Source organism: Haliotis rufescens, unplaced genomic scaffold (genome assembly GCF_023055435.1).
Source record: "Haliotis rufescens isolate VD_foot unplaced genomic scaffold, xgHalRufe1.0.p SCAF_6, whole genome shotgun sequence".
NCBI lineage: Eukaryota > Metazoa > Mollusca > Gastropoda > Lepetellida > Haliotidae > Haliotis > Haliotis rufescens.
In genome coordinates, this window is record NW_025964334.1 from 3104194 (window position 1) to 3122500 (window position 18307).

The 18307-nt window shown below is 41.4% G+C and overlaps 1 protein-coding gene across 1 annotated transcript in view; it reads right to left on the reverse strand.

Annotated features, from left to right (window-relative positions):
- Positions 1 to 5241: 5241 nt before the first annotated feature.
- LOC124149806 (DNA damage-regulated autophagy modulator protein 1-like) overlaps positions 5242 to 18307 on the reverse strand; it is a 15945-nt gene continuing 2879 nt past the window's right edge. The window contains exons 2-8 of the mRNA XM_046521595.2: positions 15384 to 15499; positions 12579 to 12632; positions 11144 to 11211; positions 9658 to 9803; positions 8805 to 8985; positions 7415 to 7569; positions 5242 to 6509 (exon numbers count right to left, since the gene is read on the reverse strand). Coding sequence (XP_046377551.2) covers positions 6297 to 6509; positions 7415 to 7569; positions 8805 to 8985; positions 9658 to 9803; positions 11144 to 11211; positions 12579 to 12632; positions 15384 to 15451 — 885 coding nt within the window. The 5' untranslated portion in view covers positions 15452 to 15499 and the 3' untranslated portion in view covers positions 5242 to 6296. The remainder of the gene's footprint in view (positions 6510 to 7414; positions 7570 to 8804; positions 8986 to 9657; positions 9804 to 11143; positions 11212 to 12578; positions 12633 to 15383; positions 15500 to 18307) is intronic.

The window sequence follows — 18307 nt, forward strand, 5'->3', positions numbered from 1 at the left end:
ACCAAGGAAAGTATTGTAATTAATCCATACAAGCTGTTGAGGTTGTACAGTCCTGCCATCGTAGGCTCAGAACACGTTAGGTTCGTAAGCCGTTTGGACATCCAATGGCTTAATCAGATCTAACAGGTCTTCAGCAACCCCTGCTTGCCGTGAAAGGCGACAACGCTTGTCGTAAGAGGCGACTAACGGGATCGGGTGGTCAGGCTCGCTGACTTGGTTCATGCATGTCATCGTATCCCAATTTCGTGGATTGATGCTCCTGATGTCAGTCACTGGATTATTTACAGACCGCCGTCTTATATCTGGAGTATTGCTGAGTGCGGCGTTAAACAACAACCAACCAAACAAACATACAACACATGGTTCCAATGGAGTGCAGTTATCCTCGCAGGTTTCAGTGTTTATTCTTACCATGGGCTTATGACCAGGGCACCACAAATACAAAGACATCTTTTCTTGTTTTATTAGCAATGTATTGTCATAACATAGTCATCTCTTATATCCGCTGTTTGATATACGCTGTGTGTAACGTATAGAATACTAAACGAGCTCCTGTGTAATACCAATTTTATGAAACGAGTGGAAAATTCTGGTATCACGTGGGAGAGCAGTGTACAAAGTTGACAAAACAAATATTGTGACACTATTGAACTTGGTACTCTACTGAAAGTGCAAAAACAAATCAAGTAAGTCCTTTGAGGTTGTGAGAATCCACATGGTATTAACTTCACTTGTCTCAAAATAAACTGAGGACCCACAGAAACCATACCTCTCTGCTGACTTCATCATATGTTTGATTTTCAATTGAAAATAGCGATACCATATCCGAATAGGGAACTGTATTGGCGCAATCAAAGAATTATTGGTTCTATTTTAAAAAAATCTTGACTTAAAACTTTTCAGTGGTCTCTTCATATAATTTTCACAGCTATTTTGCACTCTACGCCGAATGGAATGATTTTATAATTGTGATCCCACGAGGAAGCAGGATGTTCACAATAATCTGGGTCAATTTTTTTTTAAAATGACGAAGGTTGTTATTGCCAACTGCGATAATATAAACAGGCAGGTGGTAGTTTGAGATTAGGCAACCACAAGTAGTGGAGTTTACATCTTGAGCTGCCACGTGGTTGAGCACCAGCTCCTTTTTCAGACGCCATTTTACCCTCCTCAATAAAACATAACAAGGAGGCATCCCAACCACCTACCCCAACCACACCAAAACACACACAACAAAAAACACACACACAAACACACACATAAAGACACGCATAAACAAACACACACACAAACAAACAAACACACAAACCAAAACACACACAAACACATACACACACATAACACACACACAGGGGCTTGCAATAAATACTTTAGTAAGTTCATGTAAATTTCAGTTGCCAAAGGTTTACATAATTACTTCTCCAGTAGAAGCATCAAACACATCAAACACATCAAACACATATGGTCGACAGGTCAAGTAATGCTGTGAACCACATACGTCGTTATTCATCAAACAACACTTTGATCTGTTTGAGAGGTCGCATACTGCCAACGGCAACCGTGAAAGTGAATAGCGCTAAACTCATCATGGCTTTGTCACCTTAAAGCGGGGTACGTCTCATCACTTGTATAACGTCAGCTAGATATGTCATATTACTTGTATGTCGTCAGCAAGGTACGTCATGTTACTTGTATGACGTCAGCAAGGTACGTCACATTACTTGGATGACGCCTGTCAGGCATGTCACAGAAATTGATGAAATTGCATATACGTGCAGGTTGCAAGCCACTATCTGATCACACTAGCTGAACATGGAGGTGCCAGAAAGATCCGACAAAAAGAGTATCGGGTGGTTAGTGTCGGTAATGTGGATACTAACGAGATGTGGTTCTTTGATTGTGCTCCCAGGAACTGGGTTGTCTGGTCCGATGATAATCAAAGGCAACCGTGATATAGCTGACATAGAGAGGGATCCATAGTTCTAAGCCTAACAATCAAAACCAACAATTCTGAATTTTATTTACATAATATGCGTGCTTTCCAATACACTTTTTATATCGATAGTGAAGCTTTTCAATTCCAGTCGGGAAGACATTTTCTGAAGCCACCTTGAAAAACCCATTCACGGCAGCTTTGAGGTCATCGTTGTCGTTGTACGAAGACGTTCTTTCAGTTTAGGAAATATGTGGAAATCACTTGGTGACAGGTCCGGTGAGTATGGAAGATGAGGAAGCTTTTCGAAGTCACATTGTTGCACAGCACAGCGGTCTTTGCGAGTTGAGAGGTGTGAGAATAGGCATTGTCATGAAGGAGGAGAACTCCAGCAGCTAGCATTCCTCGCTGCCTTTCTTTGACAGAACCTCTCAGGCGATGAAGCAAATCAGCAGAGTACGCACCGGTAATCGTATTTTGCCTGGCTAAGTAATCAACAAGGATCACAGCCTTTGCATCCCAAACTACAGTGGCCATAACTTTCTTCACCGAATTTCAAGACTTGAATTTCTTTGGTGCCGGAGAAATGGAATGGTGCCACTCAATGAAACTTTGGCACTCAAAGGACATATATCTTATTCTTCTGGAAATGCACACGAATAATATTTTTAATCGATCCATGGTTTGGACCTATGTCTTCCTCAAGTTCAGCAGTGGTAATTTATTCTGTCTGACAGCATAATCTTTTCCTCCTTCATTAAATCTTCATTGATGTAAAGTGAGGCACGTCCAGGGACAAAGTTGCCAAACGTTTGACAGTGGAATTGCTAGGGCACTTCATTTCCGTGTCCATTTGAACCCCTATCACGTTCAACTGGCTGTCACTAATATACAAACGGCTTCAACAGACCAAATGTACTTGCAATGAACTACTCAAACAATGTACTACACTGACTAGTTCACTTTGTTTGTTTGCTTAAATTTAGTCATGCTTAGACCAGCCCTCGTATTGCTGATTATATAAGGTGATATTCACTTGATGATCCTTGCATGAGGCGGCCCAGTGACAGCAGAGTTCCCTTGCCTTGCAGAGTATATGGCGTCATGGAAAGTGATAAATATATAATTCTTCGGAATATGCCTTATCCAGGCTAACATACCTGACCTAGTCCTTTTTGATAAATCCATTGAATATCATTGAATTTTCTGTCCCTTTTGATACGAATGTGATTAACAAGATTCAGAAAAAAACATGGCAAAAATGCGGACCTCGCTTAAGACATGTCACGCTTACATTCCAAGTACCATGTTGTCCGACTCCCCATTGTTCTTGGTGCCATTGGTCTGGTACCTCCCAATCTGTTGACCAACATTGTGAGAGTATCCGGGTTTGTTGCAAGGAACACAACCCTTCTGACAATCTTGGTAATACAGAAGGCTGCAGTATTGGGGAGTCTTCACCTTCTCCGAAAAATCCTAGGTGGGTTCGACTAGGCAGCACTTCCTGGGAGAAGTCCCATTCTCTGGCTTGGCTCTGAACAGTAGTACTACCACTGCCATTGGATATTGTACTGCCGCTCTATTGTGTATTGTCACTGAAGTTTGTACTGCCACTCTACTGAGTTCTGCCATTGTAATTGTTGTGCAGTAATGTATTGATTTGTAAACCGTGTTAATGTCTAATACAATTGTTACTTGTATACCATTTGTTGGTTTCACACGGGATTATTTTACGTACATATTTCTGGGGTAACGTATAGTTCCAGTTTCGAAATCGACACGTAACAATACCAATAACAAATAAATGTATGCGTATTACAGTGTACGTTCTGACAAGTGTAACGCTGCTTTGAACAGTTATTCAGCTGTACGAAGTGTGGCTGAATAGTTCTGATCCTCACTACGAAGGATGTGTGGTACACCCTTACCAATTTGCATGTATTAAGTACAACATGGTCCATGCTTACAAGCTGCATGTGATCCACAAATACAACCCGGCCACATATTTCTGCAGGCATCAAACTGTCAAGGTATTCTATGTTGATGGACATAGTTGGCTTCCGCCCTCCACTGAAAGGGATAAATCCAACAGCAATCCACGCGGACATGGTGTCAGCTATAGGGGATGATGTTTCTTTCTTTCGTCTGTTAATATATGGGTGGGCAGAGGAGTTCAAGAAAGGAAGAGAGCCTCGAACATGATATAAGATCAGGATGACCTTCAAATGCCACCGATGAAGACAATGAGTGAGTGAGTGAGTGAGTTGGGTTTAACGCCGCTTTTAACAGTATTCCAGTTATATCGCGGCGTGTCAGCTTAGTGTGGGAGGAAAGCCCGAAGTGATGCAGGTCTCAGACGTTTACCACTTCGGTGAAACCCACGAGCACGGGTATGGTGCTGACAAACCTAGAAACATAATCGGGGCGAACCGGGATTCGAACCCACAATCATAGGTTTCTGGCGTGCCTAAGGGACGCAACTCTGCACAGCGAATCGCGGCGCCTTAGACGACTGGGCCACCCGTGCCCCCTGAAGACAATGAACTGAGCATGACAGAGGTGTCAGCACACTGGGTACCAAGGCTTCTCACTCCTGATCAGAGACGCTCCAGGTTCATCATCTCCGTGAGAATCTCTTGCGTTTTGAAGCAGAAAAAAATAATTGCCTTGAGTGATGTGTTACCATGGATACGTCGTGACTGCACCGCCATCAGCCAGAGATAACCTTGCTTTCAACTTCTTGATCATCATCCGTATTAACAACTTTTGTCACCGTCAGATATTTCGACCTCTTTATATTTAAAGAAAGAACTCTCTGGCTAGCATTATACGAATGATGATGATGTCATTTCTGCTGTGGAGGACAGTTTACACGTCCAGGAGGGTGTCTTTGACACCAGTGGGATCGTGTGGAACAGATAGGGGATTATGCTGAAAAAAACATCCGTAAAAAGCCTCAATCAACACAGTCCACCAATAGGCTGGAACCTTCAGCCAACCCCCAAATCAAGATGTGTCAGCTTGGTGTGGGAGAAAAGTGGCACAGGTCTTAGACAAATTTACCAATTTTCTGAAACCCAATTGCTCGTGTAAAATTGTGATGTTAAGAATCATGGCCAGGGCGAATCTGGGATTCGAACCCACAATCATAGGATCCTGCTACGATCAATTGACAAAACTCTGAAAACTATGAGATTTTGCTTCCATAGCTGGTAGTCTAAATAATGACAGGACATACGATCTGAAGAATCTTGTTCCTTACATTTGACTCACTTATCCAGCAGCCAGGGAATAAATGATACACACTATACAAGAATATATTACTTTATTCATGCCAGTATAATGTAACAATTCGTAAGGTAAAAAACATGAGGCACAAAACAATGCTTGACTGAAGCGAATTATCGATTGTACGTACACTGATGTTGATCATGAATATGTGGTACATGTTCGCACAGCAAGCTGACTTGGTTGGATTTCTTTGCTCTTTGGTCGTATTCGTATCAATGAAAAGTGGGAGTCAACTTTTGTAATTCAAACAAGTAACAGAATAAAATATACGAATTACCACCTTTTCAACCATCCAAATGAAAGCACACAAAAATTCTCCATTTGTGATGCAAAATTTCATTTTAAAATGTAAGTAAATAATAGTCACTGTAGATAAACTTTTCATATTATATTTTAGAGACGTATATGTACATGCATAAAACACAAACCCTCATGTTCTTCAATGATTTAAACTGGTGTTTAGTCGAGCTGAAGAACATATATTATTATGATACTTCGTTTCATTCAAAATTCCAATTTTCAATTTACAGCTACCTGCACTTGTTCTCTGTGCCAATATAATGATCTATGTATTTAATTCCCATTATCTCTATTCCATATGAGGACTTTAATGGCTGTTAATATAACCATCATTCGTGTACACAACTGAAATACGTGGCTTTGTTTTTTTTTAACCTATTGGCTATGTGTTAACAAAACAAGGACCACAACCGGAGCGAAGCAAGGCTTCCGAAACACAATCAGCAGATCCTGTCACAGCTAAGAGCCGTTTGTCGAATTGCATCTTGTATGTCCCATTCACTTAAGACGCTCAGTCCATGTTTAATGATTAAATCGATATTGATTTAATTAATTAATGAGTAAAAAATTAAACGACATGATATCATTTTACGCTTTTCACGGAAAAGAAAGTGAGGAATCCTTGCATTTTTTCCAATTGCCTCTGAAACTTTGACTTGTTGATGCTATCACAGACATACATGTACAATATTTGTTCACATCGTTCAGTTTCACTGTAGTTTGTTCAGTGTGTGACATTGCTACGTTTGATCATACAACTTGGGTAGAGGCCTCACGCTTGGATGGAAGACACCTTAACCTCTGTCATAACGCCATTCTGTTTTTCTTCAATCATATTGTTAACCTCGAAAGCAGCCGAATAATGAACCGAAAGTAATGACACCTTGAAATGTTTGAACTCCGTGAAGAAGGTGCAGAAGTATATGGCGGTGACAATAGCCAGGACCCATTCCATGGCGGTGGAGGCGACGTGGTGGCTGTAGCCCTGGGGGAAATAGAAACAAAATATAACTATTTAAAAATATTTTTAAAAATGACTTCATCCCCGTCCGCCTCACATAAATGTATTGTCTCCAACCCTACAACATCGCAAATTATATTCCCTCATTTCTTTGCTTGATGAAACACCTCATGGACGTACATGTACGGGCAGTCATACAAAAACGTAATTCTTCATGTGAATTACATTCATCGATACTTTGTATCAATAAATGAACATAAGGAAGAGCATATATTGATGTCAACTTCTTTATTATGAGGAACACAACGTTTCGGAGTATATGCTTACTCCTTCGTCAGGTGAATGAAGGAGTAAGCATATACTCCGAAACGTTGTGTTCCTCATAATAAAGAAGTTGACATCCATATATTCTCTTCCTTATGTGAATCACTTCTAAATGCCTTTCAAAGACCACAAATGAACAGTTGTGTTTTGAAAATATAAAAGTAAACTGCCTTTCGCCTTATATATTTGAAATGAAAAACGTATACACTAATACTTGATTTTTTGTCTTTCTATGTAGTTACGAATACAATGATTGAGCAGAGAAACCGTTTTAGATATTAAATATAATCTGTTACGGCCTCAATTGGTACACAATCTATATAATATGTAAATAGTAGTTTGTTTGTTGTTTAATGCTGAACTCAGCAATATTACAGCGGGGCTTGGTAATCCAGTGATTGATATTAAGAGCAACGGTCCACGTCGTCGGGGTACTGGCCATACAATCAACCAAGTCACCGAGTCTTACCAACCAACCAGCTACGTCGCCACGTACGACCAATTCTAACCAGGAGTCCCCACGGGGTTGGCTGATCGTCTGAAAGTGTCTTGGAATTACAGAGTTACCATTATTGCCCCTGACAAATAAAATACATGTTTCTCACTGGAAAAGATGGCTCCCATTTCGGTGTGATGTCAAAATGTGGTGCAGGTGTGGCTTTAGTTGATGTCGTTGTTGCAGCTGCTGTTGATGTTGTTGTTGTTGTTGATGTTGTTCCGCCGTCATCAGCTGCAGCTGCCATCTGTGACTCTATGACCACTGCGGGGCATAACAGATGATATTATAGAATAACTACCTATACTCATCGAAATACTCGTCGAAAGATCTATTAGGAGTGTATGTATCAGAATTTGAACTGTTCCATTGGAATAATATGGGTGGTCAAACATATGTTACAAATGAATTCTCTAATCACAGAAATATGTTCCATGGTCGGTATATTTCATATTTCAGACACTCATATACTTCTGTTAACTGCTGAAGGACAGTGTAATACCTCCATGACACCTACAGTCTTTGATGACGGGTCGAGAGCGCAAAGACCAAGCAATAGTTCATTCCATGGCCTCGAATTAATCATTGATAACATACTAGTATGTACATTGTCATTCTCTTTGTTAGATGGCAACAAATGATTGAAGCGCTAGTAAAATGTCGAGGACTGTCGGCGGCAGGAGTTATTACTTGAATATTATTCATTGATTGTTTGTTTGTTGTGGGATACCGCAAGGTTTTATTCCAAATCCAGAAATTATTGGGTTATGTAGCCAACACCTGGGACAGGTGAATCGGTCTTTGCATTTGACTTGAGAAACTCGAATTGTGTAGACAATAGAGTTGTGTTTTCTTTGTTTGTTTGTTTGTTTGTTGTTTATCGCCGCACTCAACAATATTACAGCTATATAGCGGCGGTTTGTAAATAATCAAGTCTGAACAAGACAATCTAGTGATTGACATTGTGAGCATCGATCCATGCAATTGGGATAAATGACATACATAAGCGAGTCAGCCAGCCGATCCAGTTAGTCGCCTCTCACGACAAGGATGGTCGCCTTTTGCGGCAAGCATGGGTTTCTGAAGACCTATTCAACCCGGATCTTCTCGGATAGAATATTATTCATTGATAATTTGGGACATTTATTGAGTGTGCTAAGTTTAGAAATGAAAACAATACGCAAAGCACAATACACAATGAAATAACATAAGGTGTTTCGAGCGTAGCGCTATGAGCAATTACTCAGTGAGAGATATAGAACCCCAAGCTTTAAATGATGTATTATCATCACCGTAAACCGCACAACATTTGTCACATCATATGGCCAAGCATACTGATTTCAGAGAAAATGTTAGTAGCATAGACACAACCTTACTGCAGATTGATGTAAAGGAACTATGTATCCTCATGACATGAAAGATGAATAATTTCTACGATGATATGACACCTCCGCTGGAAGCTATGACAACCAAGAGAGGTGATGCCAGACGCCACTCACCCAGTAACAGTGAGATGAGGTGGATGATGGTGAGAATGAGCCGGAAGTGACGCATCCAATCCCTGTGTCCGGGCAACTCGCGCATCCTAAACGTCATAATGGTCTGGATCCAGCAGTACACATTGCCCCCCACGAATGCTAGGAAGGCTCCAACTAAGTGAACTGGGAGCACGTTAGTTTCCTGAAATTCGATTGGACGTATTACAACAAGTACAGCATATGACCGTTGAGCACAGCAAATATCCACATTGTTGAGAGTACTGGAATTAAATCAACTGTGTAGAATGGGCATTGACATAAAACCTCCCTTAACGTCTCCGCAAGAGGTTAATGACTCTAAGGAAATGATTAAATCAACCGTTTAGAATTGTTCTGGGAAGAAAAACAATGAATCAGTACTTTAACAATTCAGTAGCAGTGTCATCATTAATATGTTGTTTGTTTGTTGTTCAACGCCATACTCAGCATTATTCCAGCATTATGACGGTGGTCTGTAAATAATCGAGTCTGGACCAGACAATCCAGTGATTGACATCATGAGCATCGATCTTCATAATTGGGATACGATGACATGCATCAACCAAGTCAGCGAGCCTGACCACCCGATCCCGTTGATAGCCTCTTACGACAAGCATAGTCACCTTTTACGGCAAGCATGGATTGCTGAAGACTTAATCTACCCCGAAACTTCACGGGTCTATCAATATGTATTTTATAAGACTATACACTAGTACATATCACACACGTTACATAGATTCAGGTGCCGTGGTCATGGCATGTCATTTACTTACTTCACTTTAAACACTATATCATCAACATAAACAACCGTGCCCTGTATATTCAGTAACATTACCTGAAAATTCGCAACGAGGTAAACTCCGAGAGCAGAGATGAACCCTATGATGAGAGCTACAATGTTGGTTCTGTGTAGAATCTTCCTGCCGCTGTCCCGGAACCACAGTTCTACGTGGCAGTACCGGATATACACACATATCACGCCTGGAACGAGTGGAAGTAAAGAAATATAGCATGCCAAACCAAGAGAATAAACAGTCTTGATTTTCCGCCGACACAGATTCCATTTGACGTGAGAGGCAAAATAGCAAGGAACATGATTGGACCACTGAAAACCAACGATGACGCCAGGTGTTCGATAAAAGGGTAAACATGTCACGCCCTACCGGTGGCACCCGCCATTTACATAATTTACCCAGAAAAGTAAGTATGCATTGCCTGAATCCGCACAGCAGTAATCCTGTCATGCGACGTCAGCCTGTAAACAGGCCAATCAAGTGAACGATGAACCAGAAAATCCGTTGACACGAAAGTGAATTTTCTCACTTTGTTGAAACTCACAAAAACGAAATGTTATTTCTGAACTACGCCTGTTGTGTACAAGTGTACAAGTGTAAAGGAAAACGATCATTCGTTTTGCAACACAGTGGTTGTGATTATAACATACGATTACAAAACAGATTGCTAGAGTCACTGCAGTTACTGAAAAATGTACCAAACGAAGCACTACCCTTGAGCCATGCTATATAAATACAGATTCTACTAAATTTGGAAAAAAAGTCAATTCTGATTGATCAATCAGAGGTATACAATTATACTTCCACGTTTGGTTTCAAATTCAATTTTAAGCGATTAAATCTACCGGCAAATAGCTCTACACTGAAAACACAGTATATGTATACCCTAAGTAAAATTACTTTTTTCTGGTCGTTTTCGCCTTGTGCAATTTTCAGACAAATATTTATAATAAAAATTAATACCACTTAAATGGGAATAAAGGGTTTTTCATGATAACAATTAATTACTGAAATAAACTTAATTTCGCGAACACCTGGTGTCAACATTTTTCTATGGTGAGTTCAGAACATTAGATGATGATGGTAATTGATGATGATGATGATGATGATGATGACGACGACGACGATGACGATGATGGTGATGACGACGACGACGATAATGATGTTGATGATGATGATGATGATGATGATGATGGTGATGATGATGATGATGACGACGACGACGTTGTTGGTGGTGGTGATGATGATGCTGCGGCTGCTGCTGCTGATGATGATATAAACGATGCGTACAATGACATTTTCTTCCTATGATTATGGGAAGTGTTGTGTATGTTTACAGAGCCAATGTACAGCCTCACGTATGCAATCATTTTAAGAGCTGCACATTTCCATACGTTACATGAGCTGTTATTTTTGGACAAACACAAAATGCTTCTATTCCTGAGATCATGGATTATGTTAATCATTCAAGCATTAGTAGTATCAACTGATGAACAAGACATGACTCTCCCAGGAAAACGTGCGTACTTAAAAATGCATACAGCCCTTGCAGGAAGCCAAACACACAGCTCTCGGGCGGGTGGGTCCCGGTGTCGCTGAAAGGAAAACGTAGCTGAGTTACCTATACAGTAAACTACGTTTATAACGAATACGCTTATAACGAACTGACGGATATAACGAACTTGTTTTTGTTGTCCCGATCATTTACTTATAACAAACTACGCTTATAACGAACTGACGGATATAACGAACTTGCTTTTGTTGTCCCTTTCATTTGCTGCACATATGCTGTAAATGCTTATAACGAACTACGGTTATAACGGACTAAAATTAGTGGTCCCTTTGAGTTCGTTATAACCGTAGTTTACTGTCTTTGGACATTCTAGTCAATTACAAAACGAGTGGAGGATTAGTGGTTTTTCATCCACACTGTGGATTAAAAAATGTAAATAGAATGATGGAACGTCATCGTATTTGTTGGACATAACCAGATTACAAAGAGTAGTTGTTGTTGCAAGGCTGTCACCGTTTTTTAAACAAAGTAACAGGAAGCAGGAGGCGTGTGTTCCGATTCACAAGTTTTGACATCAGGATCAGATACTGACGGTAGGAGTTAAGGAACGGCCACTCTCGGGTACAGCTGTTATATTACAGGATATATACAGGACATCACATGGTTGTAGCCCAGAGCCAGAGATTATTGGGTTATACAGCGAACACCTGGTGAATCTATCTCAGGACAAGGCTGGAGAAACTCCAGTACGTATAGACAATACAAACTAGACGAAGGTTTAAGATCGCTTTGTGAAACGGGGCACAGCCACGTCACTCAGAGTTCTGTTTTGTTTGTTTGTTGTTTATCGCCGCACACAGCAATATTCGAGCTATTTGACAGCGATCTGTAAATAATCGAGTCTAGACCAGACAATCCAGTGATTGACATCATCACTGACCACCCCATCCCGTTAATCCCTCTTATATGAGTGAGTTGTGTTTAACACCGCGTTTAACAGTATTCCAGTTATATCACGGCGTGTCAGCTTAATGTGGGAGGAAAGTCCGAAGTGATGCAGGTCTCAGACGTTTACCACTTCGGTGAAGCCCACGAGCACGGGTATGGAGCTGACAAACCTAGAAACATAATCGGGGCGAACTGGGATTCGAACCCACAATCACGTGCACAGGTTTCTGGCGTGCCAAAGGGACGCAATTTTGCAGAGCGCAATTCTACACAGCGAAATGCGGCGCCTTAGACGACTGGGCCAGCCGTGTCCCCCGTCGCTTCTTACGACAAGCATAGACGCCTTTTACGGCCAGAATGGGTTGCTGAAGACCCACTCTAACCCGAATCTTCACAGGTTCGTCACTCGGAGATTTATTCTGTTGAAAGAAGTATTGTTATTGAACACAGAAGTAAACACTGTTGTGCAATACGCGCTACTTGTTTTGTCAGGGACTTTACCTAATGTATGGGAACCTGGCGTTGACGTGGCCCAGGCTGACTGCAATGCCGTATCTGGAAATAGGGAAGAAGGTAACTAAAGAGTTCTTACATATGTGCAACAAGAGTTGACTGTAGGTTACACAACGCACATATTATACATCGGGCCTGTTAAGGTATTGGGCAAATAATTTACATGAGTATTCTCATCTATCTATCTATCTATCTATCTATCTATCTATCTATCTATCTATCTATAAAATAAAATAATAAAGTCCACGTTAGTAACTGATATAAAGAAGATGTTGGACGAACGTATTATTTCATTATATATGACATGTACACCGAGTGAACATTTGCCTTATTTTTGTATATATATATATATATAGAGAGAGAGAGAGAGAGAGAGAGAGAGGGGGGGGGAGGGAGAGAGAGAGGGGGAGAGAGAGAGATAGACATATATAGATAAACAGATATAGATATTTATACATAGTTATACAAAGTAATTCACGCAATATTGATATAACACGAATTATTTGAATTGACTGACTGACTGATTTACAATCAATAAAAGAAAGTTACCAAATGAAGTATTTTGTGTCGAAGAATAAAATCTTGGCGACTGTACACATATACATAGATGGATATATAGAGAATACTACACTCATTCTCGTCAGATACCAGTTTTACGAAACGAGTGGACTTTCTACGGTATCTGACCGAGCGAAAGCGAGGTCAGATACCTAAGAAAGTTCACGAGTTTCGTAAAAGTGGTATCTGGCGAGAATGAGTGTGGTATTTTATTGATTATCCACGTTAAATATATATTTAATTGTAAATACATAACAACTTTCGTTCGTTGACAGACCAAACTTAAACCGGTTGCAAAATCTGGTTGCGCATGAATATTGATATATGCCCAAATATGGGCATTGTTGACATTTCTATGCATACGCATTAACACCATGGGCCTGCAGTTGTGTTTGAAAACAAAACAGCACCGACGCTCAAGATCCTTTTGGAAGAAATTCTTCAACTTATGGTAGTTCAAGCGCCATTTTGTTTGTACGAAGAAGACGCATAAGAAAAATTGAAAAGTCACATTAGCGCCGCGCTTTGAATATCGGACTAACAGTCAGTCACTTGCACTGCCGGGGTCCCGTCTGTGCAATCAAAATGGTTCGGTTTCCGTGATCTATCAGCTGAATTTATATCCTGTCCGTACCATTTTGGAAGAGGGAAATCAGAGTGTTCGCCAAAGACATTCATGTTAACTGCACCACCCTATACTGAAGACGTGAAAATCAACAAACTCAAGTCTGCTTGCATGTCAGTGACAGCTTCGAACGATCGAAGGGCAAGGTCACCCCCGGAATAAGAAAAGACAACCGTGATCTACTCACAGCGTTTTACGCTAGAGATAGGGAATATTATTGTTCACATTTGGAATGTTTAGGACCACAAAATCAGAAGTCAGGCACACTTCTACGGAGTTTTCGAAAGGTTTGTATCAGAAATGTTCTATGTTCACTCAATGATCTGGTCGTGCAGTCGTGAACAAACAACTCCCGAAACAGTGCCACAAAATACGCTTCGAAGGGGAAACTGATGGCACAACCGGATCATCCCAAGTAAGTCTAGATTTCTGTCCAGATAGCTTAAACTGACTTCATTTCACCACGCTTATCCTTTTACGTTAAATCAAATTGATAGTTGCGAAAGTGGTCGGGTGCGTCACGCTCATGGGGACCCCCGATCTATTGATCGGTAGGCGTACTTTGTAAATGGATATAACTAGATTATATAATGTCTGTAGAAGATCTATGCATAACTTATATAAAATGCAAACCGAATTTGATGCGTGTGACTATCTTGTTTGGTTTAATAAAGTCTTTGTAAATATCTCTCGCTCTCATGAGATTGTTTCAGTTCTGCGCCTGCCTTGTTGTTGCAAAATGAATGACGTCTCGCGATTTTTTTTGAATAAAAAGAGTTGTCCCGGTGTGACAGAGGTCACGGTTATCCAATCAAACGAATGAAACAAGGTCAACCTTGTACGACACACGTGTGACGTACGGATTTAGTATCTTACCACCTGTGTCTTCACCACGTGGGTAATAAAGAAGGACTATGCGACTTTACCGATTGAGTATTCTTCGAACACAACAAACCACTCGGAAAAACAGACCAGGGTAGTTTGCTGTCGTTTAATGCGTACTGGGATCCTAAAGAAAGCCACTATATTATTCCTTTCCTTCCAATGAGGTTGTGACCCATCTTCCCGAGGCAAGGGAGTTAACTGACAGTAAAAGTCCAGTTTCCACCCTTGCCGAACTAGGGGGCGATTATGGAGTTATTTTGTGGCTGGACTATGGCGTTTATGCATAGTCCAATCAAAATAGCGTGACGAAACATCATGGCGACTGTCAAGCAGATTTCGATCGATTGCAGAGTTTGAAGAGCATGTGTGCCGTCAACTGCACGTCGACAGAAAGTTTCCAAATCTTTTAATGTTTTCTAACGAAGTTGTTCGAGTGACTTGATGCTCTTCACAGGTAAGACCAATTGTATTCCAATAAAGATCTTGATTATCGAGCGGATCGTCTTTACAGGGCGCCGCCATTTTGTTTGAAGCAAATGCAAGTGATATGAGAGATGGAATCTTATTGATCAATATGAGGGCCATGGAAGGGATGGTGGCGCTACGATCGAGTCCAGAAATCCCAGTCCAGTTCGGTAAGGGTGGAAACAGGACTTAAAATATCAGCTTGCCTCGGGAAATCTCCCTTGCATCGCGAAGAATAATATGGCGACTCGGGTACATACGTAATGAAACAGAAGATGGGCAGTGCGATGAGAAGCACGATGGGTAGAATCTCCACCTTGCACGTCATGGCGACGTCTTGTTGCGGCACGACGACGGATGGAAGGACCTTCTACTTCTGTAATACAAAACATTAGTTCTCAGAGAGAGATCCACAACCGTTCAATAAGCTTTTTGAAGCTCAACTTTATGAAGACAGCTGCACAGTGATTCAGGGACCTGTGTAACTCAGTTCCGGAAGTGACGCATTGTTGTTGCTATAGTATCCAAATACAGGTCAGACCAATAGATATGATTCTATAATGTAGCGGGGGAGTTGAGGGCACTAGGGCATAGACATACCACGTGGCCTACAGTCAGTCAATGTTGTTTTACGCCGCAATTGTCAATGCGGCTATGTGTATCATGGTTGGCAGTAATATGGTTAATAAAACAGTCAATGTCATCAGCAACGATCCACGCGAGGTACACTGACAGCCAATCAGACATACCATACACCGTGACCATCATATTCTCCTCTTCATGATGAGGTACACAAACAGGTACTCGAACACACACACACACACACACACACACACACACACACGCACACACACACGCACGCACGCACGCACGCACGCACGCACGCACAACACACGCACACACAACACACACACACACACACCATACGCACAAACACACACCACACACACCATACGCACGCACGCACGCACACACACACACACACCAAACACAACATGCGCACACACACACAAACACACATCACACACACCATACGCACGCACACACACAGAGAAAGAACACACATACACGAACGCACACCACACACACAGCAATCACCGCAGGCACTCTGTAATCTGTGAGGTGGAGGTTCAAGTGTCCACGGAGGTGTATGACACTCCGTCGGGTAATGACACATCTTCACTACCCGTCTGACAACCCAGTAATCTTATCAGAACGCAGTTACCAGGTACACTCTACAGCAAGGTACACATACACACATACACATATACACTGATGGAAATGTATAAGGGAACACTCAGTTTTAGACACAGTAAAATTATAGGCTACCATGAGTTCACAGCCTTGTCTAACAAATACGCGTTGGAAACAATGCCTACAAACACATCTCCACATTTGATTCTGACGTGTTGAATTGAGATGCGGGCTATTTCAAATGTACTGACAGTAAAGCTTATCTCCCTATATATTTCATTGCTCCCTTATTCGTGCCGAAAAGGGGCGGTCGGGTAGCCTAGTGGTTAAAGCGTTCGCTCGTCACGCCGAAGACCCGGCTTCGATTCCCGACAGGGGTACACTGTGTGAAACCCATTTGTGGTGTCCCCCGACGTGATATTGCTGGAATATTGCTAAAAGCGGCGTAAAGCCATACTCACTCAGCATTGGTGTCCATCAGGATATGACATGGAATAGTTTTGTTACTTCTATATGCATATACGGGATGCATGAAGAGCTGATTGTTCAACACTGTAGCCTAAACAACAATACTGAGGAACATGGAAGTCAATAATTTCTCCTGACAAGGAATGGATACAGGTGTTTTGGTCATGACGTGTTCTCACTGTCGTTATGACGAGTTTACTTCGTGTCTGTGTGTGTTGTATAACGCCGCGCTCAGCAATAGTCCAGCTGTATGACGGTCTGTAAATAGTCGAGTCTGAACCAAATAATCCAGTGATTGATATCATGAGCATCGTTCTATAGGTAGATGACTGGGGTACGATGACATGCAATATCCAACGAACATAGCCCGACCAGCCGCCCCTCACGACAAGCATGGGTTGCTGATTTCCATAATGAGTGAGTGAGTGAGTGAGTGAATATGGTTTTACGCCGCTTTTTAGCAAGATTGCCACTTTATAACTCATTATTATGTGACGTGCTTTAATTGGTTAGAGTTTTGTAAGGTATTAAACATTGTTCCAACAAAATAGGAACTATTTCAGTCTTCATTGTGTCTTTATGAAATATATTTACACTGAATGTTTCTACTTTCGGTTTGCCTCTATACTTGAACTATTTACTTATCGTATGCGAATCGCATTGTTTCGACTCGAGCCGACAGTATGAAAAGTAAACTCACGCAACAACAGCTTGAATTATATAATATTAGAAAATTATAGAATAGTTAATGATGGTGATCCAATACGCTGTTTATCGAATCTCTTGGTCACTCGTGAAATTTCAAATCTAACCACCCACTCGATGAAATCAACAGTGTAACATCATGAAATATCGAAAGTTCTTCCTTGTAATGGTCGTTCTTGACACAAGTTATGGTGACATATCTCGTTATTTTCGCCTTCATAGAAGCCGACCAGCTGTATGAAAGGTTGGTTTTGGTTGGTCTGTTGTTTTACGCCGCACTCAGCATTATTCCAGATATATGACGGCGGTCTGTAAATAATCGAGTCTGGACCAGACAACCCAGTGATTGATATCATGAGCATCGATCTACGCAATTGAGATACGATGACATGTTTCAACCAAGTCAGCGAGTCTGACCACCCGATCCCGTCAGTTGCCTCTTACGACAAGCATAGTCACCTTTTACGGCAAGCATGGGTTGCTGAAGACCTATTCTACCCCGGATCTTCACGGGTCCTGTTTGAAAGGAAATATATTTTACCCAAATACACAGTTACTGCTATACGCTACTGGTTTGTCTTCACACGTGGGTTGTTGTTAGAAGACGGATGAACAGAATTCCTTTACTGTTTTGTTATCAATAAATGTATATGATAAGAGAAGCAGTTGGTTTTGAGATGGCGGACGACATCGTGTGAGAGCCTCTCCTTCACGGGGTGGAGAGACTGTCCACGCCTGCAATCAGTGGTACAGGGGACCCGCCCCCACCATAGCAGACCTGGCATCCCGCACACGTAGAGGTAACTCCTTCGTTTCG